General features: G+C 38.8%; 1 protein-coding gene across 2 annotated transcripts; it reads left to right on the top strand.

Annotated features, from left to right (window-relative positions):
• The first annotated feature begins 978 nt into the window (after window positions 1-978).
• NXPE3 (neurexophilin and PC-esterase domain family member 3) lies at window positions 979-13,627 on the top strand. Of its 2 annotated transcripts, none has more exons than XM_026663948.2 (6): window positions 979-1,438; window positions 4,461-4,685; window positions 5,806-6,551; window positions 8,106-8,179; window positions 9,304-9,510; window positions 10,602-13,627. In XM_026663948.2, the coding sequence occupies exons 2-6, from the start codon at window positions 4,593-4,595 to the stop codon at window positions 11,201-11,203; spliced, it is 1,722 nt and encodes a 573-aa protein (XP_026519733.1). In that variant the 5' UTR covers window positions 979-1,438; window positions 4,461-4,592; the 3' UTR covers window positions 11,204-13,627. The 2 variants fall into 2 exon arrangements, with proteins under 2 accessions (XP_026519733.1, XP_087822617.1); XM_087966491.1 differs by having other exon boundaries at window positions 1,302-1,691; window positions 10,602-12,107.
• The last annotated feature ends 7,379 nt before the right edge of the window (window positions 13,628-21,006 follow it).

Below are 21,006 nucleotides of genomic sequence, written 5' to 3' on the forward strand. Positions count from 1 at the left end.
ACTGAAATCAGTGAATTCTACTTTTACATAAGCACAATTTTATTATCTTTAAGTGTAGTTAAAACTGAATAAAAATATGGCCTTATTAATTTCATATAATCAGTATTGATAAAGTGATCACTGTTCACAAACTGGGTAAATTCCATATGACCTCTTCAAAGCCATATGCTTGTTAACGAATTTAAAAACTTCCAGGTCATTGTCAAAAAGAGTACTACTACTAAGGGAAAAAACACTCTTAAAAAGATTTTACTTAAAAAACATGTCCATGACAAGCTCTCTCTAGAATGCAAAAAGGCAACATGATTGCATAATTGATCGTTGTAATTTGCTCAGCCAAAAACTTATTTACAGAAAACTTAATCTGACTGTAATATACCTTTTATAATCTGGATTAAAAATATAATCTGCATGTTTCAATTTTTGAAAATTTGCATTTGAGAATAATTTATTTTGATGTAATAAAGTATTCTGAATTATGAGATGCTTGTAAGTCTGAAATGATTTATTTGCTTCCTGATTAATATGTTCACTGGAAAGCTTTAAATGGTAATTGATGGATAAAACTGCATTTTTGCTCAGTAGTGAAGAAGACAATGTTCCTAGTTTTTTTTTTTTTTTAATTATAAACAAAATATTTGGTGGGTCTTAGTCAACCTTTTATTTCACAATACTCCTATTGTCCCCATTTATTCGTACCTATTTCCCGTATTCACACTCATGTTTATTGTTATACCTATTATCTTGTAAGCGATTGACAAATAAAATAAAAAATAATGACGTTTGAACTTAGGTCTGTTTTCCCACAAATCTTAAAGCTGTTTTATACAATGCCGGTTTATACTATTTTAGCAGTGCATTTTTCAGCATATGCTCTTTGGCTTTCCATAGCGTGTTTGTACGAAACAGAAATTGAAGAGTACGTTTAACTTTACCACAAATAACGTCTTTTATAAAGAGTTAGTGAGCGGACCCGAAATACATTTAATGGAACCGCTCCATTCAGTTTAGACAGCAGGCCAAAAAAATGAAGCATGGAACGAAAGAAGAAGCCGCCCGAGCATCGGAGGAAGGAGACAAGCCACTTGCCAAACACAATACGCACAGCAGCGATTCAAGTCCGAAGAAGCTAGAATTGTTTCTGCTTTAAAATACCAAAGCAGCGATCGACCACCCGGGCCTGTGCTTGCGCAATAAAAGCAAACCGGCCAGCGGAAGGCGGAGCGAAAGCAGCCGATCGGTAGCCTCGGGGTCTTCGCCTTTTCAAGCCCTTCGGCCGGAAGATATCCAACTATCAAACCAGATAAGAGAAAGAGGAAGTGGGCGAGGCGGGCATGCGGATTTTGATTCAGTCGCCTCGAATTGCTGCACAAATGCGTTGCTTTGCATCTCGGCTCTCCTTCCAATGGCGTGGTGATTTGGGCACAGGATTGTAGCTGTGAGTGAGCGGTTTTCTGTTGTCGGGAGAGGGGGTGGGGGTGGGGGGTAGGTCCCATCGGATCAACGAGAAGGCCTCCTCGAACGAACGACCGTTAATGAGTCAAATGGTGCGGGAAGCGACGAGTGCAGCACCTGCTGAGGAGCGACTTGCGATGTCGGCTAACGGTGCTATTGAAAACGTTTTTGCTTGCAAATTCGGTACAGCATCTTTCTGGTTTTACTGTGGTTCTCTCCCCCCAGTCATCAGCAAGGTGATCATATCCTCTCCTTTGAGGGTCGTTGAAATGGTTCGTTTCATGTTAGCTGGGCTGAATTAAAAATGATGCAAAAATGATGATCTAATAGGTGAACTTTATGACCGAACTGAGCTTTAACCCGTTTTACTTTTTGCTGCAATGACCGATGACCTTAGGGTTTCTCTGAACTGTTTGTGATGAATTTCCACCGAAAGGAAAACAATTTGTGCAGCGAGCATCTCATGTTATATTGATTTTTTTGTCCTCAGAGCAGAAGTCCAAATTTCATTTTTAGTGGACAGTGAATGGACTTAACACAAAAGGGATTTCAGTGCAACCTTGGAGTAACTGAAATTAATTGTGCAGGAGGAAGGGGGAATGCTAGCCTGTTCTAACTTGGGTCCTGCCCCATTATTTCTTCTCCTTCACCAAGTGTTAGATTTAGGGAAGGACAAATAATTTCCAACTGTCCACAGGGAAATACAAAAAGATGCTTACAGAGGAATCTAAAATGGTGAGAACTGGTTCCATCCTTGTTGTGTTTCATTTTTCTTTTGTAGCTAAATACTAGTCAAGAAAGACAAAACTCATAAAAACATGAGAGCCATATTATATCAGAGCAAAGACCCATCTCTTCCTTGTCTTGTTTGTCACAGTAGCTTGCCATATGCCCCCAACCACATGCAGAACATGAGAATATTGCCTTGAAATTCAAGCACCACAAGTTTGATGGGGAGTTGATTAGAAATTAATCTAAGACTTTGAAAGAGATGTTTTAACCTTCTTTGTCCAGCCAAAAAGTACAAATCACCAAGTGTGCAGATAAAGCAAAAAAAAAATCATTTTTTAATAGGAGCTCAAGTGTTTTTCTAGGGTACAGAAACAAATGATACAAATGATAGACTAGAATATAATTTTTTTATTGGCCAAGTGTGATTGGATACACAAGGAATTTGTCTTAGTGCAAATGTTTTCAGTGTACATAAAAGAAAAAATACATTCGTCATGACCCAAGATGCAACACTTAATAGTCATAGGGTACAATAAGCAATCAAATCATACTAGGAAACAGTCAATATAAATCGTAAGGATACAAGTGACAAAGTTACAGTCTTAAAGTCACAAGTTGGAGAGGATGGGTGATAAGGAGTAATGAGAAGATTAATAGTAATAGTAGTGCAGACTTTGTAAATAGTTGGACAGTGTTGAGGGAAATATTTGTTTAGCAGAGTGATGGCATTCGGGGAAAAACTGTCCCTCTGTCTAGTTGTTCTGGTGTGCAGTGCTCTATAGAGTCGTTTTGAGGGTAGGAGTTGAAACAGTTTATGTCTGGGATGTGAGGGGTCTTCACAGCTGTTTTTGACTCGTGCAGTGTTGTAATGACGCAGTCGAGTTGTTTGATCATGAACAACTGAATCATGATGATCTTTATTGGAGTCTAGTCTTGCATTTATACACATTTTTAGTTATCCTCCATCACTGGTTAACTTTGGTTACTGCTTAACTTTCATTACTGTTTGGCACAGTAATTAATACAATTAATTATCTCTAGTTAAAGTCTAACATATGTTTACTTCCTCTCTCTAATCCTCCTTTAGATTAGTGACTTTGTTTGCCTGAGTTGTATTTGCTTGGGAACATTCTTTATCTGAGGTTTGCCATCCGAGATTGGAACATTCCTGCAATTACAACTCTACAGTGCAGTATACAGGTCCTTGATTGAAGGCAGGTTGGTAGTAATTGTTTTTTCTGCAGTCCTAATTACTCTCTGGAGTCTCTGTCTGTCTTGTTGGGTTGCAGAACCAAACCAAACCGTTATAGAGGTGCAGATGATAGATTCAATAATTCTTCTGTAGAACTGTATCAGCAGCTCCTTGGGCAGTTGAGCTTTCCAAGTTGGCGCAGAAAGAACATTCTTTGTTGTGCTTTTTTGATGATGTTTTTGATGTTAGGTGTCCATTTTAGGTCTTGTGATATGATAGAACCTAGAAATATGGAGGTGTCTACTGTTGATACTGTGTTGTCTAGTATTGTAAGAGGTGGTAGTATGGGAGGGTTTCTCCTAAAATCTATCACCATTTCTACGGTTTGAGTGTGTTCAGTTCCAGATTGTTCTGGTTACACCATGAGGCAAGTCGTACAACCTCCCGTCTGTATGCAGATTTGTCGTTGTCTCGAATGAGACAAATCACTGTTGTATCATCTGCAAACTCCAGAGAGTTTGGAAAGGACAGGGACAGTTTTTTCCTGAACGCCATCACTCTGCTAAACAAATAATTCTCTCAACATTGTCCAACTATTTACAAAGTCTGCATTACTTTTACTATTAATCTTCTCATTACTCCTTATTGCCCATCCCCTTCCACTTGTGACTGTATGACTGTAAATTTGTCAATTTTATTTTATATTTATATTTATATATTATATTTATTTTATATTTAATTTTATATTGACTGTTTCCAAGTATGATTTGATTGCTTATTGTACCCTATGACTATTATTAAGTACTGTACCTGATGATTCTTGACTCTTGACCAATGTATCTTCTCTTTTATGTACACTGGAAGCATTTGCACCAAGACAAATTCCTTCCAATCACACTTAACCAATAAAGAATTCTATTCTATTCTATTCAGTGACATTGTACATTTGAAATATCTCTGAAAAAGTAGTTACAGCTTGAGGGCTACTTATATATCTTTCTAATATTGTTGATTCTCAGATGTACACATATTTCTATTAGCTATATTCAAGGTCTAAACAAAAGTTTAAAATTCTTTACAGAAAATGGTGGTGTTATAGAAGCCTCTTGATGATACAGTATTTATGTGGTGCTGGATATCAGTGAAATTGAAACCTATGGAATATGGGCAATGTGGCAGTACCTTATGTGGGTAAGAAACAGATGAGGGGATCATGTGGCCTCATTGCTCCAAAACCCATATTTTGTGCTTCCTTCTGGTACTGTTAGCTATCTTGGCATTAGCCCACAACTTTTATCAACTAGAGGTAAGTTACTTAACCCTCTCAAGGAGTAGCCAAATAATTTGAAAGTTCTTCTTTCTTATCATCCAGGTCTTCCCATGATAAGTAACATAGTTTTCAGTGACTTTGAATGTGTTGCAGAATGTAAAGAATCATCACATAAAACCCCCCACCATGCATACATTTTTGTCAAATCACCAAACACCATTTGCTGCTAAAATATTGCTTCAGGTCCTCTAACTTTGGTGAAGAACAAAACCAAAAGTTATGTGATTTTTTATTGGAATCCATGGAGAGTTGGCTAAGATTGGTGAGTAAGGCCTGCAGGATCCTAAGCCCCCTGCCACAATTTATATTGCATCCTTTCACAGTTCTAGGGACAGCCTATTCAATAAACTTCATCATCAATGACTCATGTCTAGGTGCTAATTACTAGGAAATAAATGAAGTGATGACCTCTCCTTCACCTGCTTTTCTTCCTTTATGTCAGGGGTGTCAAACTTGCGGGCCAGATGCGTCACATGCTGGCCAGGCCCACAACCCAGTTTAGCGAAGTTGTAATATGTCACATGACAATGCGAGCTTGACACCCCTGCTTTATATGAAGTAGGTAAGTAGGAAATATTGTACTAAGGCTAAATACTTTTCAGAATAAAAGTGCAGATTCAGCAAGAACTCAAGTCCTTTATAGACAATAAGGTTAAGAGATTAAAGAAAAGATGAAAGAAAAAAAGGTAGTGGCAGGGTAGAGGAAAATAACAATTCTGAGATTATTTCAGTGGCTCTTTCCTAATCACATATACACACATAACATACAAACAAAAAACAATAATTAAGGATTTTTAATCAGCTTTGAAAATAGAAGATGCTAATTCTTTCTTAATATAATAAGAGTATTAGAATTGACTGGTATAATGATATGTTAAATACTATGGATAAAGTCTTTACAGAACTAATGCAGCCTGTAATTCCACATACATATAACATTCTTTTTATAACTAATGGATAGATAAAAACAATTGCAGTTGCATGGTATTTCTTACAAACCATTTTGATTTGAAGCTGCTGAAATTGCTAATAAAATAAATATAATAGATATGATTCTATTGCTACAACTCTTGTTGAAAGTTTTTTTCTTTTGTAGAATCTCAATACCACAGGTTTAAAGTGGTTGGTAGAAGACAATGAATCCTCGTTGCATACAACTAGAACACGCAGAAAGCTGTACTGTGGTTATGAGCAACAAGTTTTGTCCAACATTGAACAAGAGGAAGAAGAATCTTTATTTGCTGCTCTACAGTGGGCCAAACCTCCTGAGAACAAAGTCCCCTTTGTAAGGAGTACTGATCCTTCCCATAGCAGTTTTATTATACTAAATAATCATACAAATTTCAAAGTTGGTGATCAGCTGGAAGTGATTGTCCATATGAGGGATTATGAAGGAAACCCAAAGCGATATGGTGGCGATTACCTTCAGTCAAGAATTCATTCTGCAGATCTGAAAGCAGGAGCCATTGGAAGAACTGTAGATTATCAGAATGGATCATACAGAATTTTTTTCACTTTACTTTGGCCAGGGGCTGTCACAGTATCTGTGTCCTTGGTTCATCCTAGTGAAGGAATCCAACTCCTTCAACGTTTACAAGAAGAAAAACCAGACAGGGCCTATTTTAAAAGCTTATTCAAATCAGGAAGGATTTCAGAAGTTACTATATGCAATGTGTGTTTGCCTGGAGACATGCCAGTTTGTAACTTTACAGATAGCTATACAGGAGAACCGTGGTTTTGTTACAAGCCAAGAAGACTCTCCTGTGCTACTAGGATTAACCATTTTAAAGGGGGATATAAAAAGGGCCTTTTAACTTCAGAAGAGAGTAACTTTTTCCAAAGGTACTTGTTTTCTTAGACTCTATGTTTAATGTTTGTTTTGTATAGATTAATGTTACTTTGGCTCTTTTCTTTTTAAAATGTGAGATGGTGAAAGACTCTTCCTGAACTCCTTTTACTCTGCTGAAATTGACCTTTTAAATAAATGCCAAATAAGCAAAACATCTACAGTAAATGGTTCTGCTACAATCTTTCTAATTTGCTGAACAGTATAAAAGAGAGCATATTAGTGCCAAATTTATGGCTCATAATTTTCAACAACTCCATTATCTTAGGGCATTGTTGCTATCACTATACTCTACTTTTAGTTTTGATAATGGTGGCAATAAAGTGTGGCTCTTCAGATAACAGCCTTATATTCAGGAACTTCTTTATAGTAGGAACTTTACAGACAGTACCCAGTTAAATAAATTGTTTTAGTGTAAATAATAAATTAGATAAGCGCAGTAGATCAATCAATCAAACATTTATTGTCAATGCACAACATGTGTACAATGAAATTGTAATGAGCCTCTTTGGTGCTGGCCCTGCAAGTCTATGATATTATTAAGCCTAATTGTGGTATTTATGTTGCATTCAAAAGTCTGACGGCCCATGGATAAAAGCTAAATGACTGCCATACTGCAAAACACAAGAGATTAAGCCCCATATCTGTGCACTAGGATTTAAATTTTAAACCTTTTCCTTTCATTTATTGATTCAGAAGACTTTGGGCCATTCTTTTCTCATCCCTGAGAATCAGAAAAATCTGCTTAGTATTTAAATAATAATACTTTTGGGCCTAAGTACCTCTGGTTTCATTTTGCATGTTCAGTCTTTTTACTTTGTGTTACTAGGAAATTATTGGCTTTTCTCTCTAAATAGATTAAAATAATTAATTTCTAAAAATCCAAATATTTTTGTATTTGAAACTTTCCCTAAACACTATCACTAATTTTAAACCACTCTACCCAAGATGCTTTGTAGACACACATTTTCTTGCAGACATTTCTTTTTAATATAAATTTTGCTAGTGTACATGCTTAAGAAAAATAGCAAACATTTTTTGTTCCTTTCAGGAACATGTATTTTTAAATATCTTTCATGACTTTTTTTGCATGTTTTTATTGTAAAAAGAAGCAATTATTAGCTGATCTTGTTGACAAGCCTCATAGTAATGTAAGTGATGCATCATATTGGTAATAAATACATTTAGCAGTGAAAAATACAATGGAATGTTATTAAGATAGAGAAGTCATCTTTTAAATCAATTTGCTTTGATATGATTTGTACTTTTCAACATGAATCTTGAATATGGAGTTTTCCAATTATGATTAGTGAAGCCATTTCAGATAACTTTGCTTTTGCATCAGAGGGAAATATCCATTTCTGTCATCTAGGAAGGAATATCTATAGCCCTATACATATTGAGATATCTATATTCAGAAGAAGACTTAACCATGTCAGTGACACAATAGTGTTCAAGTTAAAATGCCACCTGTTTCTAAATATGTAATGATAAACAAATGTGAATTTTGTATTTAGATTTTTTTTAAAAAAATTTCCCCCTTCCTTTAGTGGTGTGAATATAAAAATGCCAATACCTTCCATCGGGCCTGATACTGTGATTGTAAGACGCTTGGGGCATACAGGTAAAGTAACAGTTTGAAAGTTTTGCTGTATACTATTTAAACTTGTTCTTATGAACTTCAACCATCAAGTCTTTCAGTATCATATGAGAAACTGTTTAAGTATGAAAAATTATTCATGTTTTCTATCTTGCTCATTTTGTTGAAGCAACAATTCTGTTGAAAAGGACACTTGGCATGTGCTGGCATGTATGTGGAATCGCTCAGGGACAATTTAAACAAAACATTTATTTTCCTTCACAGCAGCCATGTAGCAGCTGTATAAATCCAGGAGAAGATTCCATAAGTGCCAACTGTGCACCCTTGTGTTGGATATTATATCTGAATCATATTTATCCCTTTGAATTCAGATCTCTAGACCTTCTCATTAATGTGATATTGTAGGGTGCTATTATATGACTACAAATGATTGAGAATGTAGGTATATTTATGGATAAAATTGTTAGAATGTTAGAAGCAGCCTGGAGGCATTTTGTTATGAGATGGGTAACAAATACATAAAATAAATAAACAAATATGGATAAAATTTCCAAAAGTGCATTCTTGAAAATTCTGTTATACCATCTTTAAACATATCAAAGATGGTCAATTTAAAATAATATGATTGTAATTAACAATTAGAATAAACATAAATAGTGTTACATTTATCATATTTATTTTTTTGCTAGAGGCTTGTATTTTAGGTGGTGTATATCTTATGACTTCCTACATATATGAAGGAAAACAGTTGCATGTGGCATGTTGCTTTGAAAATGTATATTTAAAATATATGTCTGTCAACTTACTATCTGCCTTGCTTATTTGTTTGTTTATTTATTTATGCTGCAATCATAAGATTCAGTTAAGTTTTCCATACAGATGAATATGTATACAATAACTCAAAATTTTCCATGCTTGTCCAAAAATTCATCTGCCAGTGCAGTTTTCCAAGATAAAATGCGTTAATAGCTTTTTGGAACATGGATGTTGTAGTATTTTGTTACAATGTAAATTTTGCAGGTATGTATACTTAAAGTTATAAAACTGCTTTTGCAAGACTCGTATGTGATCACTTATTTTGTTTCAAGCTACAATTTTAATGTACGTCTCCTCATTTCTGTTCATTAATTCAAAATGTTCTCTTTCAGAAATGGACAGTCCAGAAAGATCTCATAGCTCTGATGTATTTCCTTCTGGTTATTATTATCAAGATGAATGGCAACAAAGGAAGCAGTTGGTTCGGCATTTTAATAAGTCATCAGAGATTACTGAATGTTTACAGGGAAAACTTATTTACTTGTTTGGAGACTCTACAATCAGACAGTGGTTTGAATATCTGACAGAATTTGTTCCAGGTATGTTCAAATTCATTCCCTCTAAAAGAAATTCTACCATAAATAATTTTGGTATAAGATCACAGTATTTTACCAGGGTTTATCGTTTTGTTAGCAGTGTTGTTTGGTTGATATGCATGTTATTCTTTTAAATTTTGAGAGAAAATTTGAAAAAAAAATCTAAACTTGATTTTTTTCAGGATCCCCCTCCCCCCGCCAATTATAAGAATATCCCATTATTAGGCTATCTGGCACTATCTGGAAGTTAATGATAACAGAAATCTAATCAAAAGCTTTTAGACCAAAATGTGGCCTTTTGCTTAACTTCAGAAGCCCTAGACAAGAAAGTAGATGCTTGTCAAGAGATCCCTGCCTTTTTGGCACAGTTTGTTATGTGTGTGGAGCTGGATGAGAAGGAAATAAGTTGTATTTGTAGCCCATCAACTTTTGACAGCTGCCATTTAGCATGCAATCCCAAAAGTCTCACCCATGAGAAGAAAAACTGCCTCACTTGTGGGCTCCAATGAAGAGAGCAGCTGTTCTACTGAATAAAAATGAAGGAGTCTCCAATGAATTATATCTGTATTATATCTGACAGCAGATATAGGTGCATTTACATTTCTTTGTAAAGAGTCTATTAGATCTCAGCTGCAAAAATCCAGATGGCTATTAAATGGCTGCAGGAAATAAGACTGTACTTGGAAGAAAATTCTGCTGACTGACTTCTCTATACTAGAGCAGATCTGACAGCGAATTGGTATTTGTGCAATATTGTTCAGCAAAAGTACAATGCATTTGAAGCAAAGAGGGGCTTAAGGGGAACCTCTTAATTTGGGGAGGGGAATGAAGAGAGGGCCTATTCAGGTGATTAAAACATTAAAGTTTTCTTCCAAAGAAGTGTAATTATGTTTGGGATTATTTATTTTTTATATTTTTTTCATTCCTTTGAAAAGGTTAGTTGAATATGCAAAATTAAACCTTGCAGTTATTTATCTTCAGATGATTTTTCAGAAGGCATAATGCTAAGCCTAAATTAATTTTGTCTTATTAACACTTCTAGGTAGTGATAGAGTTATGGCATACAATGACATAGTAATTCTTTTTTTTAACAGATCTTGTGGAATTAAACCTTGGAAGTCCTAAGAAAGTTGGTCCTCTCATGGCTGTGGATTTAAAGCATAACATCTTACTAAATTTTCGTTGCCATGGCCCTCCCATTCGTTTTTTTACAGTTTTTAGTAGTGAGCTGCATTATATTGCCAATGAAGTGAATCGTATTGTTGGTGGGAAGAATACTGTGATAGCCATAACTATTTGGTCTCACCTTAGCACTTTTCCTATAGAAGTGTACATCAGGAGACTGAGAAATATTCGCAGGGCAGTTGTTCGGCTACTGGACCGAAGCCCAAACACTTATATAGTTATCAAAACTGCCAATGTTCAAGAACTTGATCCAGAAGTTAGCCTTTTCAACAGTGACTGGTATTCTTACCAGCTTGACACGATAATGAGGAACATGTTCTCAGGAATTGGGGTGTACTTTGTGGATGCTTGGGAGATGTCACTGGCTCACTATTTGCCACACAAATTACATCCACAAGATGCTATTGTCAAAAATCAGTTAGATGTTTTCTTGTCTTTTATATGCCCAATGGAAACACATTATAGTTTCTTAGCTGATATGCATAGTCGAATGTGGTCTCTATTTGTATAATTCAGCATTCTGCACTAGTAAATGAAGCATTGCTGATTTATTGTCATAATTTACATGACATCTAGCCAACTTGCACAAAAGCATGCACATTGATATTTATTGGTGGCAGGGAGATTTCTGTATGTGCATTATGTTTCCACGCACACAGACACACACACCTACGTTTTTATAATGCATGTATTGGTGTATTCAGGTTCTACACCTCACTTGTATGAAGTATTTTTTTAACTAGGGCTAAGCACACTTCAGATATTATCAAGAAAAAGTGTTTTGGAACTTAGATGAACACAGCCTCTTTCATGTTCATTAAAACAGCAATGTCTGCCATGCCTGAAAAAATACAGCAGTGTTAATCACTTCCAAAATAGAAGGGAATATTCTTCTGCTCTTCCTATTGGCCTCAGCTTCTTGTCCGATTACTACTAAAGAGTTAGAGCTAGAACAAGATCAAAAAATAATAGGCAAGTTTTTGGAAGAATTTTGGTAAAGACAGATGCAATTAAGGCAGACATTAAAGTTATTTTTCATCGTTTTAACTGAATAGTCCCTATGCAAGACAATCACTAAGGGAGAACCACGTGTATTACCATCACAATAAATAATTATGAGAAGTGATAGTGGCATCAAAAGATTAAACACTGCATTCCTTTGTCCAATACTTTTACCTTTGAAGGTACCTTTAATCCTTGACTTAGGATGTTACGTGCTTTTTTCTTGGACGGTGAGAACTATTCACCATTGTTTTTGTGTAAGATTTCATAAGTAGGAATTTTATCAGCCAAAAAGGAACAATCATACAGTATTTGATCCATGCTATGTTGTATTGCTCTTGATCCTATTTTCATGCCAAAAAGTAAGTAACCTCTCCAAAGTCTAGGAATTAATTTCTGTTCTGTCCACAAAAGTATCTAAATAAAAAGAAATGGCAAAGAATTAAATATTCCTTATCTTAAATACTCTAAAGATCCCAGATATCCAATTCATAATTGTTTATTTTCAAGTCAGAGAAGTACTAAAATGATCCTCATGAATCAGACTAAAGCTTGCATATTGCAATCTTACAGGTCGTCCTCAACTTACAACCATTCATTTAATGACTCTGAAGTTATAACAGCACTGAAAAAGTTACTTATCATTTTTCCCATTTATGACTGTTGCAGCATCCCCATGGTTATACAATCAAAATTCAGACACTTGGCAACTGGCTCAAATGTATGACATTTTCAATGTCCTAGGTCATGTAATCACCTTTTGTGATCTTCTGACAGGCAAAGTCAATGGGGAAGCCAGATTCACTTTACAATTATGTTACTAATTTAACAACGGCAGTGGTTCACTTAACTCTGTCAAGACAGGTCTAAAATGGGACAAAATCCATTTAATTACTCTTGCTTAGCAGTGGAAATTTGGGGCTCAATTGTGGTTATAAATTGAGGACTACCTGTACAAGATTTTAACTTTCATGTCTGAATCTATCACATCCCATGCAATGGCCTCTTGCTTTCCTGCCATAGTTTCACCATCTACTGGTTCATTTCTCTTGAACTGCCAAATGGGAATCTATTTTAATTCTAGTATGACATTCAAGCTGGAACCAGTTTTCTTAGTTTCCAAAGACAGATACTCCAGGGCATAATATCTTTATAAGGTGTTCACTTGACATGGATTATTTTTCAGTTTTCCATAGAGGATATATTTCATCATTTTTAATTGTGGTGTATTGAGACTGATATAAATTATGTTTATATTACCGAGAGAAGATATTTTCTCATGTCTTCTGAAAGCTATTCCTGTTGCTTGCCCTCTTTGTAAAAGGCATTTTTCATGGTAATTCTTGAAATTCTGCTTTATCTGCAGTGTTGGCAGATAAGAGCATTTCTCCGACAGCAGGTAAGAAGCAGACTCTTCCCCCATCTCTCCCCCAGGTAACTGGATCAGGTTTAAAGGTGATTCTCCTTCCTGTTTTGGTGGCCATGTATATCTGCATGAAAAACCCATGTTAAAAATAATAGTGACTTTTTAAGTGAGATTGTAGGCTTCCTCATCTGTTGGTACTTTGCAAAATGGAGATCTACATGTCGAATTTGAGAACTGAAAGTTTCTAAGATTCATTGTTGAATGATAACAGTTTTAAAAATACACTTCTCAGTGGTGAATGTCTGCAAGGTTTGATAAATATATAGAAACATTTAATATTTTACCAGTAATAACGTAAAAAAAAATCTGAGTTTATAACCACTGTGATTATTGCTATTAACATACAGAAGTCTACTTACATTTCCTGTAAACAATGGATTATGAGTTAACACTTGGCTATCTGATGATTTTACAGCAATCGTTAATGGCACATTTGTGTAAAACATTTTATCAGTCAAAATGTATATTATTTTAAATTTATTAAATAAATATTTAATTTTTATTTTACCCTGCTCCGTGCTTTCTTCTCCTATTGCCTCACCCTGCACTGAGATAACATAGGACACAAATGACAATTGGCCAACGATTACTTTGTCATAAAAGTGAGCAGGCCAGTGAAATGGCATATTCTGCATTGTCTGACATTGTAACCATGAAATTATATTACTTTTAATAGCGAATGATATTTCCACTAATTGTCTCTTTAAAGCCACATAAATACACAAATTGGTATTTTCTCTTAAAACCAATATATTTCAAACAGTGGTGGGATTCAAATTTTTCCATTATCAATTCTATAGGTGTGGCTTGGTGGGCGTGGCCAGGTGGAGGGTCATGTGACTGAGTGGGCATGGCCAACTTGATGGTACTCATGCCCGCACAGTCACATGACCCCCACCACCAAACCACGCCAACAGAACCCGGTAGGAAAAAAATTTCTTCCTATTTTCTGCCCAGGCCTAGCCTAATCTATCAGAGGCCTCCTCCTGTATGCCACATGCGTTGCCCTGTTTCCGCTCCTTCAGAGACCCTGGCACTAGCCCAGCTTCTTCCCCCACGACCGCCTTCTTCGGGTTTACCTTCCTCCCGTGGCAGCTGGTGGCAGAAAGGAAGGTAAGCTCTCTTTTGGTGCAACTGCGAGAAGCCTCCCAGGTTGCCCAAAACTGTCAGAGGTCTCGAACGCACCAAAAAAGCTGCTGCAGTGCCATCGCCGTCCTGTTGAAGAACAGAGCGGCAAGGGCAGCAGCTTTTTCAGTGCACTTGAGACCTCGGGTAGTTTTTGGCACAAGAAGCCTCCAGCTAGCTGCCGCTGCCAGCTTGGTTCCGGCTGGCAAAGAGGCAGCGGCTGGGAGGCTTCTCAAACCAAAAAAAAGACCCAGGCAAGTCCCTCAGGCACAGCGGCAGCAGGCTATGGGGTGTACAGAGGCGGCTGGTGCATAGAACAGGGCGGTGGCAATGCATTGGAGAAGCGGAGCAGAACCGGAGATCGGTAGTTTACGCTGCAAGAAGCTTGCAGGCACTGTCACATGGCTGCAAGCATCTTGTGACAAGAGGGGCAAAATGTGGGCTTACAAGGAACCCAGGGGCGACGACGGCTCAGCCCTGGCTTGCCTTCCCTAGCAGCCAGCCGTGGGACGGGAGGAAGGTAAGGTTGCGGCCACAGGATGACAAAAGGCAGTTGGGGAGAAAACAGGGAGATTAAGGCCAGGGGCCTCTGAAGGAGGGGAAAATGGGGCGACAGGGTGCACTTAAGGGAGAGTGGGCAGCGGCTCTGGGGCAAGACCAGAGCTGGGGAATCGCGTGTTCCCCGGCTGAGGCGGGTGACGAGCGGGCAGTGGCTCTGGGGTAAGGCCAGAGTCGGGGAATCGCCCTCCCTGGCCAAGGTGGGTGGCGGCTCTGGTGCCTCGGGGAATGGCATGTCCCTTGGCCCCAGACCCAAGGCGAAGAGCAAGCAGGTGGCATGCATTGCTTACCTTTGGTGAGCTGAACTGAGCAGGCATTGGCGAGGTGATTAGCTGGGCCACATGATGAAGGCAATATATACACGACGGGTCAGTGGGGTGAGCATTGAGCAGCTGGAAGGGAGGAGTGACCAGTGACTGGGTGGGCAAGGCGAATGAATGGTGACTGGGCTAGGGGTGTGGCCGGCCAGAAGTTGCTACCTGTTTGGCAATTTTGGCGAAATTGTTGCTACCAGTTTTCATGAACCGGCATGAACCGACTGAATATCACCTCTGATTTCAACATTCATTTTAGATTTTTGCATGAATGCCATTTTGCATGGCTGCTTCTGAATTCATGTGACGGAATACAAGTAACTATATTCAAATTAAAGTTCTTTATTGGGCTGATGTATCAAAATTTCATGATTCTTTGCACATTATTTTACATATGACAAATATTAAAAAATGGCAACTCCATGACTTTATAAATGGGAATGTAAACTGGAATTTGCTACCAAAAATAGAATGCTCAAATCCTAGAGAATACATAGATTATAAATCATGATAGTGAATTCTGGTATTTGGCATGTGCTTTTCGTATGAGTGAGTGAGCATTCTTCTATTATTGATGGCCTCTATAATCTACTACAGCTTGACTATGTGCATATTTAAGTCTTAAGATATTAGGGAGCTTGAGAAAACTAGAATTTTGTACAGAGTAAAAAAAAAGTTGGTCTATAGTAGATGGTCAACCAATGAGGTGCCACCACTGGAAAGGGCAGCTCACCTGGCCATATCTTGTGACCCTGCTTTCCTCACGGCCATGTGCATGTGGTAATGGGTTACATAATACTGTCCTGCTGCTACTGCCCTAAGAAAAAAAATATTTTGGCCAGTCTTTTCTTTAATCATTTGTGAGAAAGATGGGGATTCCAGGAGCTGAGCATCTTCCACATAAATTGGAAGACATTCTTCTTTTTATCCTCAATCAGCATCAATATCATGGAAGATGACGAGGAGGAAGAGGAAAAAGAGGGAAAGTGAACCCTAGGTTACAGTGTAAACTAGCCCTATCTGCTTTGGGCTTGTCAGAGAACAGCAGTCTCAACTTATTTTGCAGAGATGGAAGTATAAATCTTACAATTTAAAACCCAATTTTATTAAAAATAAGGAAAAGGAAAATGTTGACTTTCCATGGACAAATGCCCCAACAATCACAATTCTATGGACTGACAAAAAAAAAAAAACCCCTGGTGTCTAAAACAGGTTTCCCATAAAATAATGCAAGGGGACCAATTGGATGGGATCTGAGGTTCGAATAACTTACTGTAGATGTGATAAAACAAGAATTGAGCTTGTACAAAAGCAATAAAGCTCAAATACAAAGATCAGAGGCAAATTCATTGCACAGTTAACAGATACTTTCCAAATACCAGAATCTGTAAAGGAGGCTAACAAATCTGAAATCCGAGTAATTTAAACTCAGACCCTGATCTTGAACTTTTACTTTATCTCCAAGAGCAGAAATGTTACCATCATCCCAGACCTTTGCTCCATTTAGCTGTTCCTTACTAATACTTGACTCACCCAAATTACAACCTTCTGAAATTTTAAGAGCACTTCCACTTAGTTCCTTGGACTCCTTAGAAGACATCTAGCTTGTGATTGGCATCTTCTCTCACTTCCAGCCTAGAGACACTTTACTCTTCCTATGGGCCTAAAACATCTAGAGATTCTCTAATTCTTTCCCACCTTAAGCAGGATTTCTTCTGTGCTTGAAGATTTTATTGACTATGAGCCACACCCTCTTTGATTTCAGTTTCCAAAGAAGTTCATTTTCACTTCTGTTCCTGCTAAAGCAGTGGTTCCCAAACTTTTTCAGTCCACCACCCCCTTGGTGCTACAAAATCATCCTCGGTGCCCCGCACCCAGGGGCGGGATTCAAATTTCTGTGGGCGTAGCCTAATTTGAGGGTATGGCTTGGTCACGTGACTGGCTGGTGTGGCTTGCTGGCTGGGCATGGCTTGCTGGTCACATGACTGGGTAGGTGTGGTTTGGTGGTCATGTGACTGGGTGGGCATGGCCAGGTGACTGGCAAACAAGTGGTCCTCACTTAAGGGCCGGTTGTTTAGCAAGTGTTCTAATTTATGACTGGCCTCTCCGGAGATACTTGACCTGTTTTTGGAGTTTTGACAGCCATGCACACACATACACACACACTCCCTTCTAAAACTGTTGGAGCAGGTCATTGGACTAGAATCGGCAAAGCATCTCTGATTAGATTCTAGTAGTGAATAAAATCTAATCAGAGATGTTTTGCCGATTCTTGATTTGTTTTATTTGTATTTCTTTATTTTATGTTGCTGAATTGCATTGACATGTGTGTCCCTTCTTGTCCACAACCCAGAAGCTTTTGTGATTCTTTGCAGCAAAAATTACTGACCTCTGGCTTTCCTCTACTTTTCAAACATGCCGCCACTGCCGTGTTCTAGGTGCCGGCCCCGCAGGTCCACCCCATTGGGTCCACTGCACTGGAGGGACCTGCCGGTCAAGTCAATGGGGTGAGCCTGAGAGGGAAAGAGAGAGAGAGAAAGAGAGAAGGAAGAAAAGAAAGAAAAGGGAAAGAAAGAAAGAGGGACAAAGAAAGAGGGGGGATGGAAGGAAGGGACAGAAAGGAAAGAAATAAAGAGGGAGGAAGGGAGGAGAAAGATAATGAGATATCTATTCTAGTCCAATCACCTGCTCCAGCAGGGTTAGAAGGGAGTGTGTGTGTGTGTGTTCTTGTAATTTACCAATACATTTTGGTTTTGCCTTCTTCAGAATTGGCACTGTATTACATTGGGGGAAAGTAATTTTTTGGGTGGAGATCTGGTCCAATGGATTCTGTTTAAAGCCTCAACAAAATGTGAGAGCTTCCTAATAGTCTTGACCAGGTTTTTCCACAAAACCTTTAATAGAAGCCAAAGATGATTCAATGTTGAAAAGGGCCTCAGTCTAAACTAGGCCTCATTTCAATCTGATGCATCTTTCTCTCTCTCTCCTCCCCCCTTCCTCCCAGACTGGCTTTGCTCTACTTTCCCAATGTGCCTGCAGGGCTGGCGCTTTGAAAATGGATGAATGGAGGGAGAGAGAGAGAGAGAGAGAGAGAGACATGTAGGTAGGTAGGTAGGTAGATTGATTGGTAGATAGGTAGGTAGGTAGGTAGGTAGGCAGGCAGACCCTTTGGATGAATGGATGGATAGGTAGATATGTAGGTAGGCAGGTAGGTAGTAGATTGGTAGATAAGTAGGTAGGTAGATAGATAGATAGATAGATAGATAGATAGATAGATAGATAGATAGATAGATAGATAGATAGATAGATAGATAGATAGATAGATAGATAGATAGATAGATAGATAGACAGGTAGGCAGGCAGGTAGGCAGGCAGGCAGGTAGGCAGGCAGCATCTTTTGGATGGATGGATGGATGGATGGATGGATGGATGGATAGATAGATAGATAGATAGATAGATAGATAGATAGATAGATAGATAGATGATAGATAGGTAGGTAGACAGAAAGTCAGGCAGGCAGGTAGGTATGCAGGAAGGCAGGAAGGCAGACAGGCAGACCTTTTGGATGTGTGTGTGTGTGTGTGTGTGTGTGTGTGTATGTACTGGATGGATGGATGGATGGATGGATGGATGGATGGATGGATGGACAGACAGACAGAAAGAATGCGACAGTGGCGACACTTTGGGAAAGTAGAGCAAAGCCAGAGTGGAAATTGAATGCCACACAAGTTGCCAAGATTGAGAAACACAGGCTGAATATATCAACCCAGCCATTCTGGTTTAGAGTTTAGCATGCTGTTTGATTCTGGCTTAGTCAATAAACCATGGCTAAGATCTTCCTGCTCCTTAATGCAGCTGCCCTTCTGCCCCTTCTCCAGCCCCCTGCCCCAGTTCTTTCTTTGGCATTCAATTTTGCAATGTGAACCTCCCCGGGGCAGCGATGCAGCCAACTTCACCATCTTTGCTTCAACCCAAGGTCCACTTCCATTGGGCCAAGCAAGGGGAGGTACTCTGCACATGCTCAGAGACTCCCAACTTCAGGAAAGCGTTCTGCCCATCTTTACGCTCCACCCGGGAGGAGGAAGGCATGCGGAAGCAGCCCAGACCAGTGGAGAGAACAATAACTTGGAAACTAAACAAGCAAACAAGCGCAGGGCTCAGTCAGAAGAACCGGGCTGCAGAGGGAGGCTAGGTTCTAGGTCTGGGACGGCCACGTAGAGCCAAACCAAACTGAGCCACGCGCCTTGGAGAGCCACAGCTGCACCTACACTTATCCTGCGTGCAAGCCCGGCTGGCTGGAGAGGCGGAGGCCGGGCGGATGCTGCACGCTCCCTTGTTCTCCTCCAGGGAAGGGGACCCTAACACCGGACCACCCACCCCTTCCACTGCGCGCCTTGGGAGGGTTTTGCTTTCGGGCCTTCTGGCGCACCTCCGCTGCTTCCACCGTAGAGGGCAACCTGCAAGCTAAGGTGCCCCCTTTCCGCCACCTCCCACCTCTCTCTCCCTCCCAGGCTTGGCAAGCCTCACTGCACGTGGGTTCCGCATTTGAGGCACCAGCTACGGAGCGATGAAACAGTCAATGGGCTGCGTAGCCGGCAGTCAGTGAACCGGCAGGGCCAGTACCTCGAACGCTCCCCTGCTGCCTCTTAGCACCCCCATGCCAGCCCCCTTGCCTCTTAGCGCCCCCTAAGGCATCCCACCGCCCCCAAGGGCCGGTACCGCCCACTTTGGGAACCATTGTGCTAAAGCATTGCTTAACTCTTTGATTTTGAAAGATGATGTGGCTATTTCGTTTCCCTCTTGCTTATATCTTTTTAGCAGTTTTCTATTCACACTTTTCCAAGTATTATTCTCTCAATTAATATTATATACGGTTTTAAAAATGATTGGTAGAGATCCTATGTTAAAATGAGTTATATAACTGTACATTATTTGTATCCTTATCCTTTACCCATTCGTACCACCTCTCCCATGTCGCATAGTATTCTCGATCCTCTTTGCCTTTCAGTTCCATAGTGAATTTATCTAGTTCAGCACAGTCCATTATTTTTTGAATCAAAACTTCATCTGGTGGTATTTTATCACTCTTTCAATTTTGTGCTAACGTGTTTCTTGCTGCAGTTAAGATGTGTACAATAAGGTATCTTTTATCTTTACTCAAATTCCCTTTGATCATACCTAATAAAAATGTTTCGGGTTCCAAAATCAATTTATATTTTGTAATCTCAAAAAGCCATCTCTGTATTTTCTTCCAGTATTTTTTGACCTCTATACATTGCCACCACATATGGAAAAACGTTCCTTTCTTTTGTTTGCACTTCCAGCATTCTGGTTTCAAGGTTGGAATACATTTTCACCAGTCGTTGGATACATTTTCGCCAGCTAAGTGCCATCTACAAAACATTTTATACTGATTTTCTTTGAATACTGTCGACAAAGTCACCTTCCGGTTCTCGGTCCAAGTCTTTTCCCACTCATCCAAATTTATATTATGACCCACATTTCTTGCCCAGGCAATCATTGGTCCCTTAAACAATTTCCTCCTCTAGTTCTACCTCCAGTAAATAATTATATGTTCGTGTTATAAATTTTATATCCTTGCCTGTCAAGATTTGGTCCAATTTTTGTAAATCTTTATCTATCCCTAGCTCCTTTACATCTTTCTTAAATTTAGTTTGAATTTGCAAATATACCCACCAGTCTAATATTATCCCTTGTTCTTTTAGTTTATCCAGTGTTTGTAATTCCCCCTGTTCATCTACCAATTTTTTATATCTAATCATTTTTTAATGTCCCTTGTATTTGAATATAATATAGCTTCCATAGGTGAGATTCAGTTTGGTCTTTTCAAATAATGTTTTTTTTAATTTTCTCCCATGTTTGTAAAAG

The sequence above is a fragment of the Notechis scutatus genome, chromosome 5 (assembly GCF_049901735.1).
Source record: "Notechis scutatus isolate UNSWTSFEM ecotype Mainland chromosome 5, rNotScu1.2, whole genome shotgun sequence".
NCBI classification, from domain to species: domain Eukaryota; kingdom Metazoa; phylum Chordata; class Lepidosauria; order Squamata; family Elapidae; genus Notechis; species Notechis scutatus.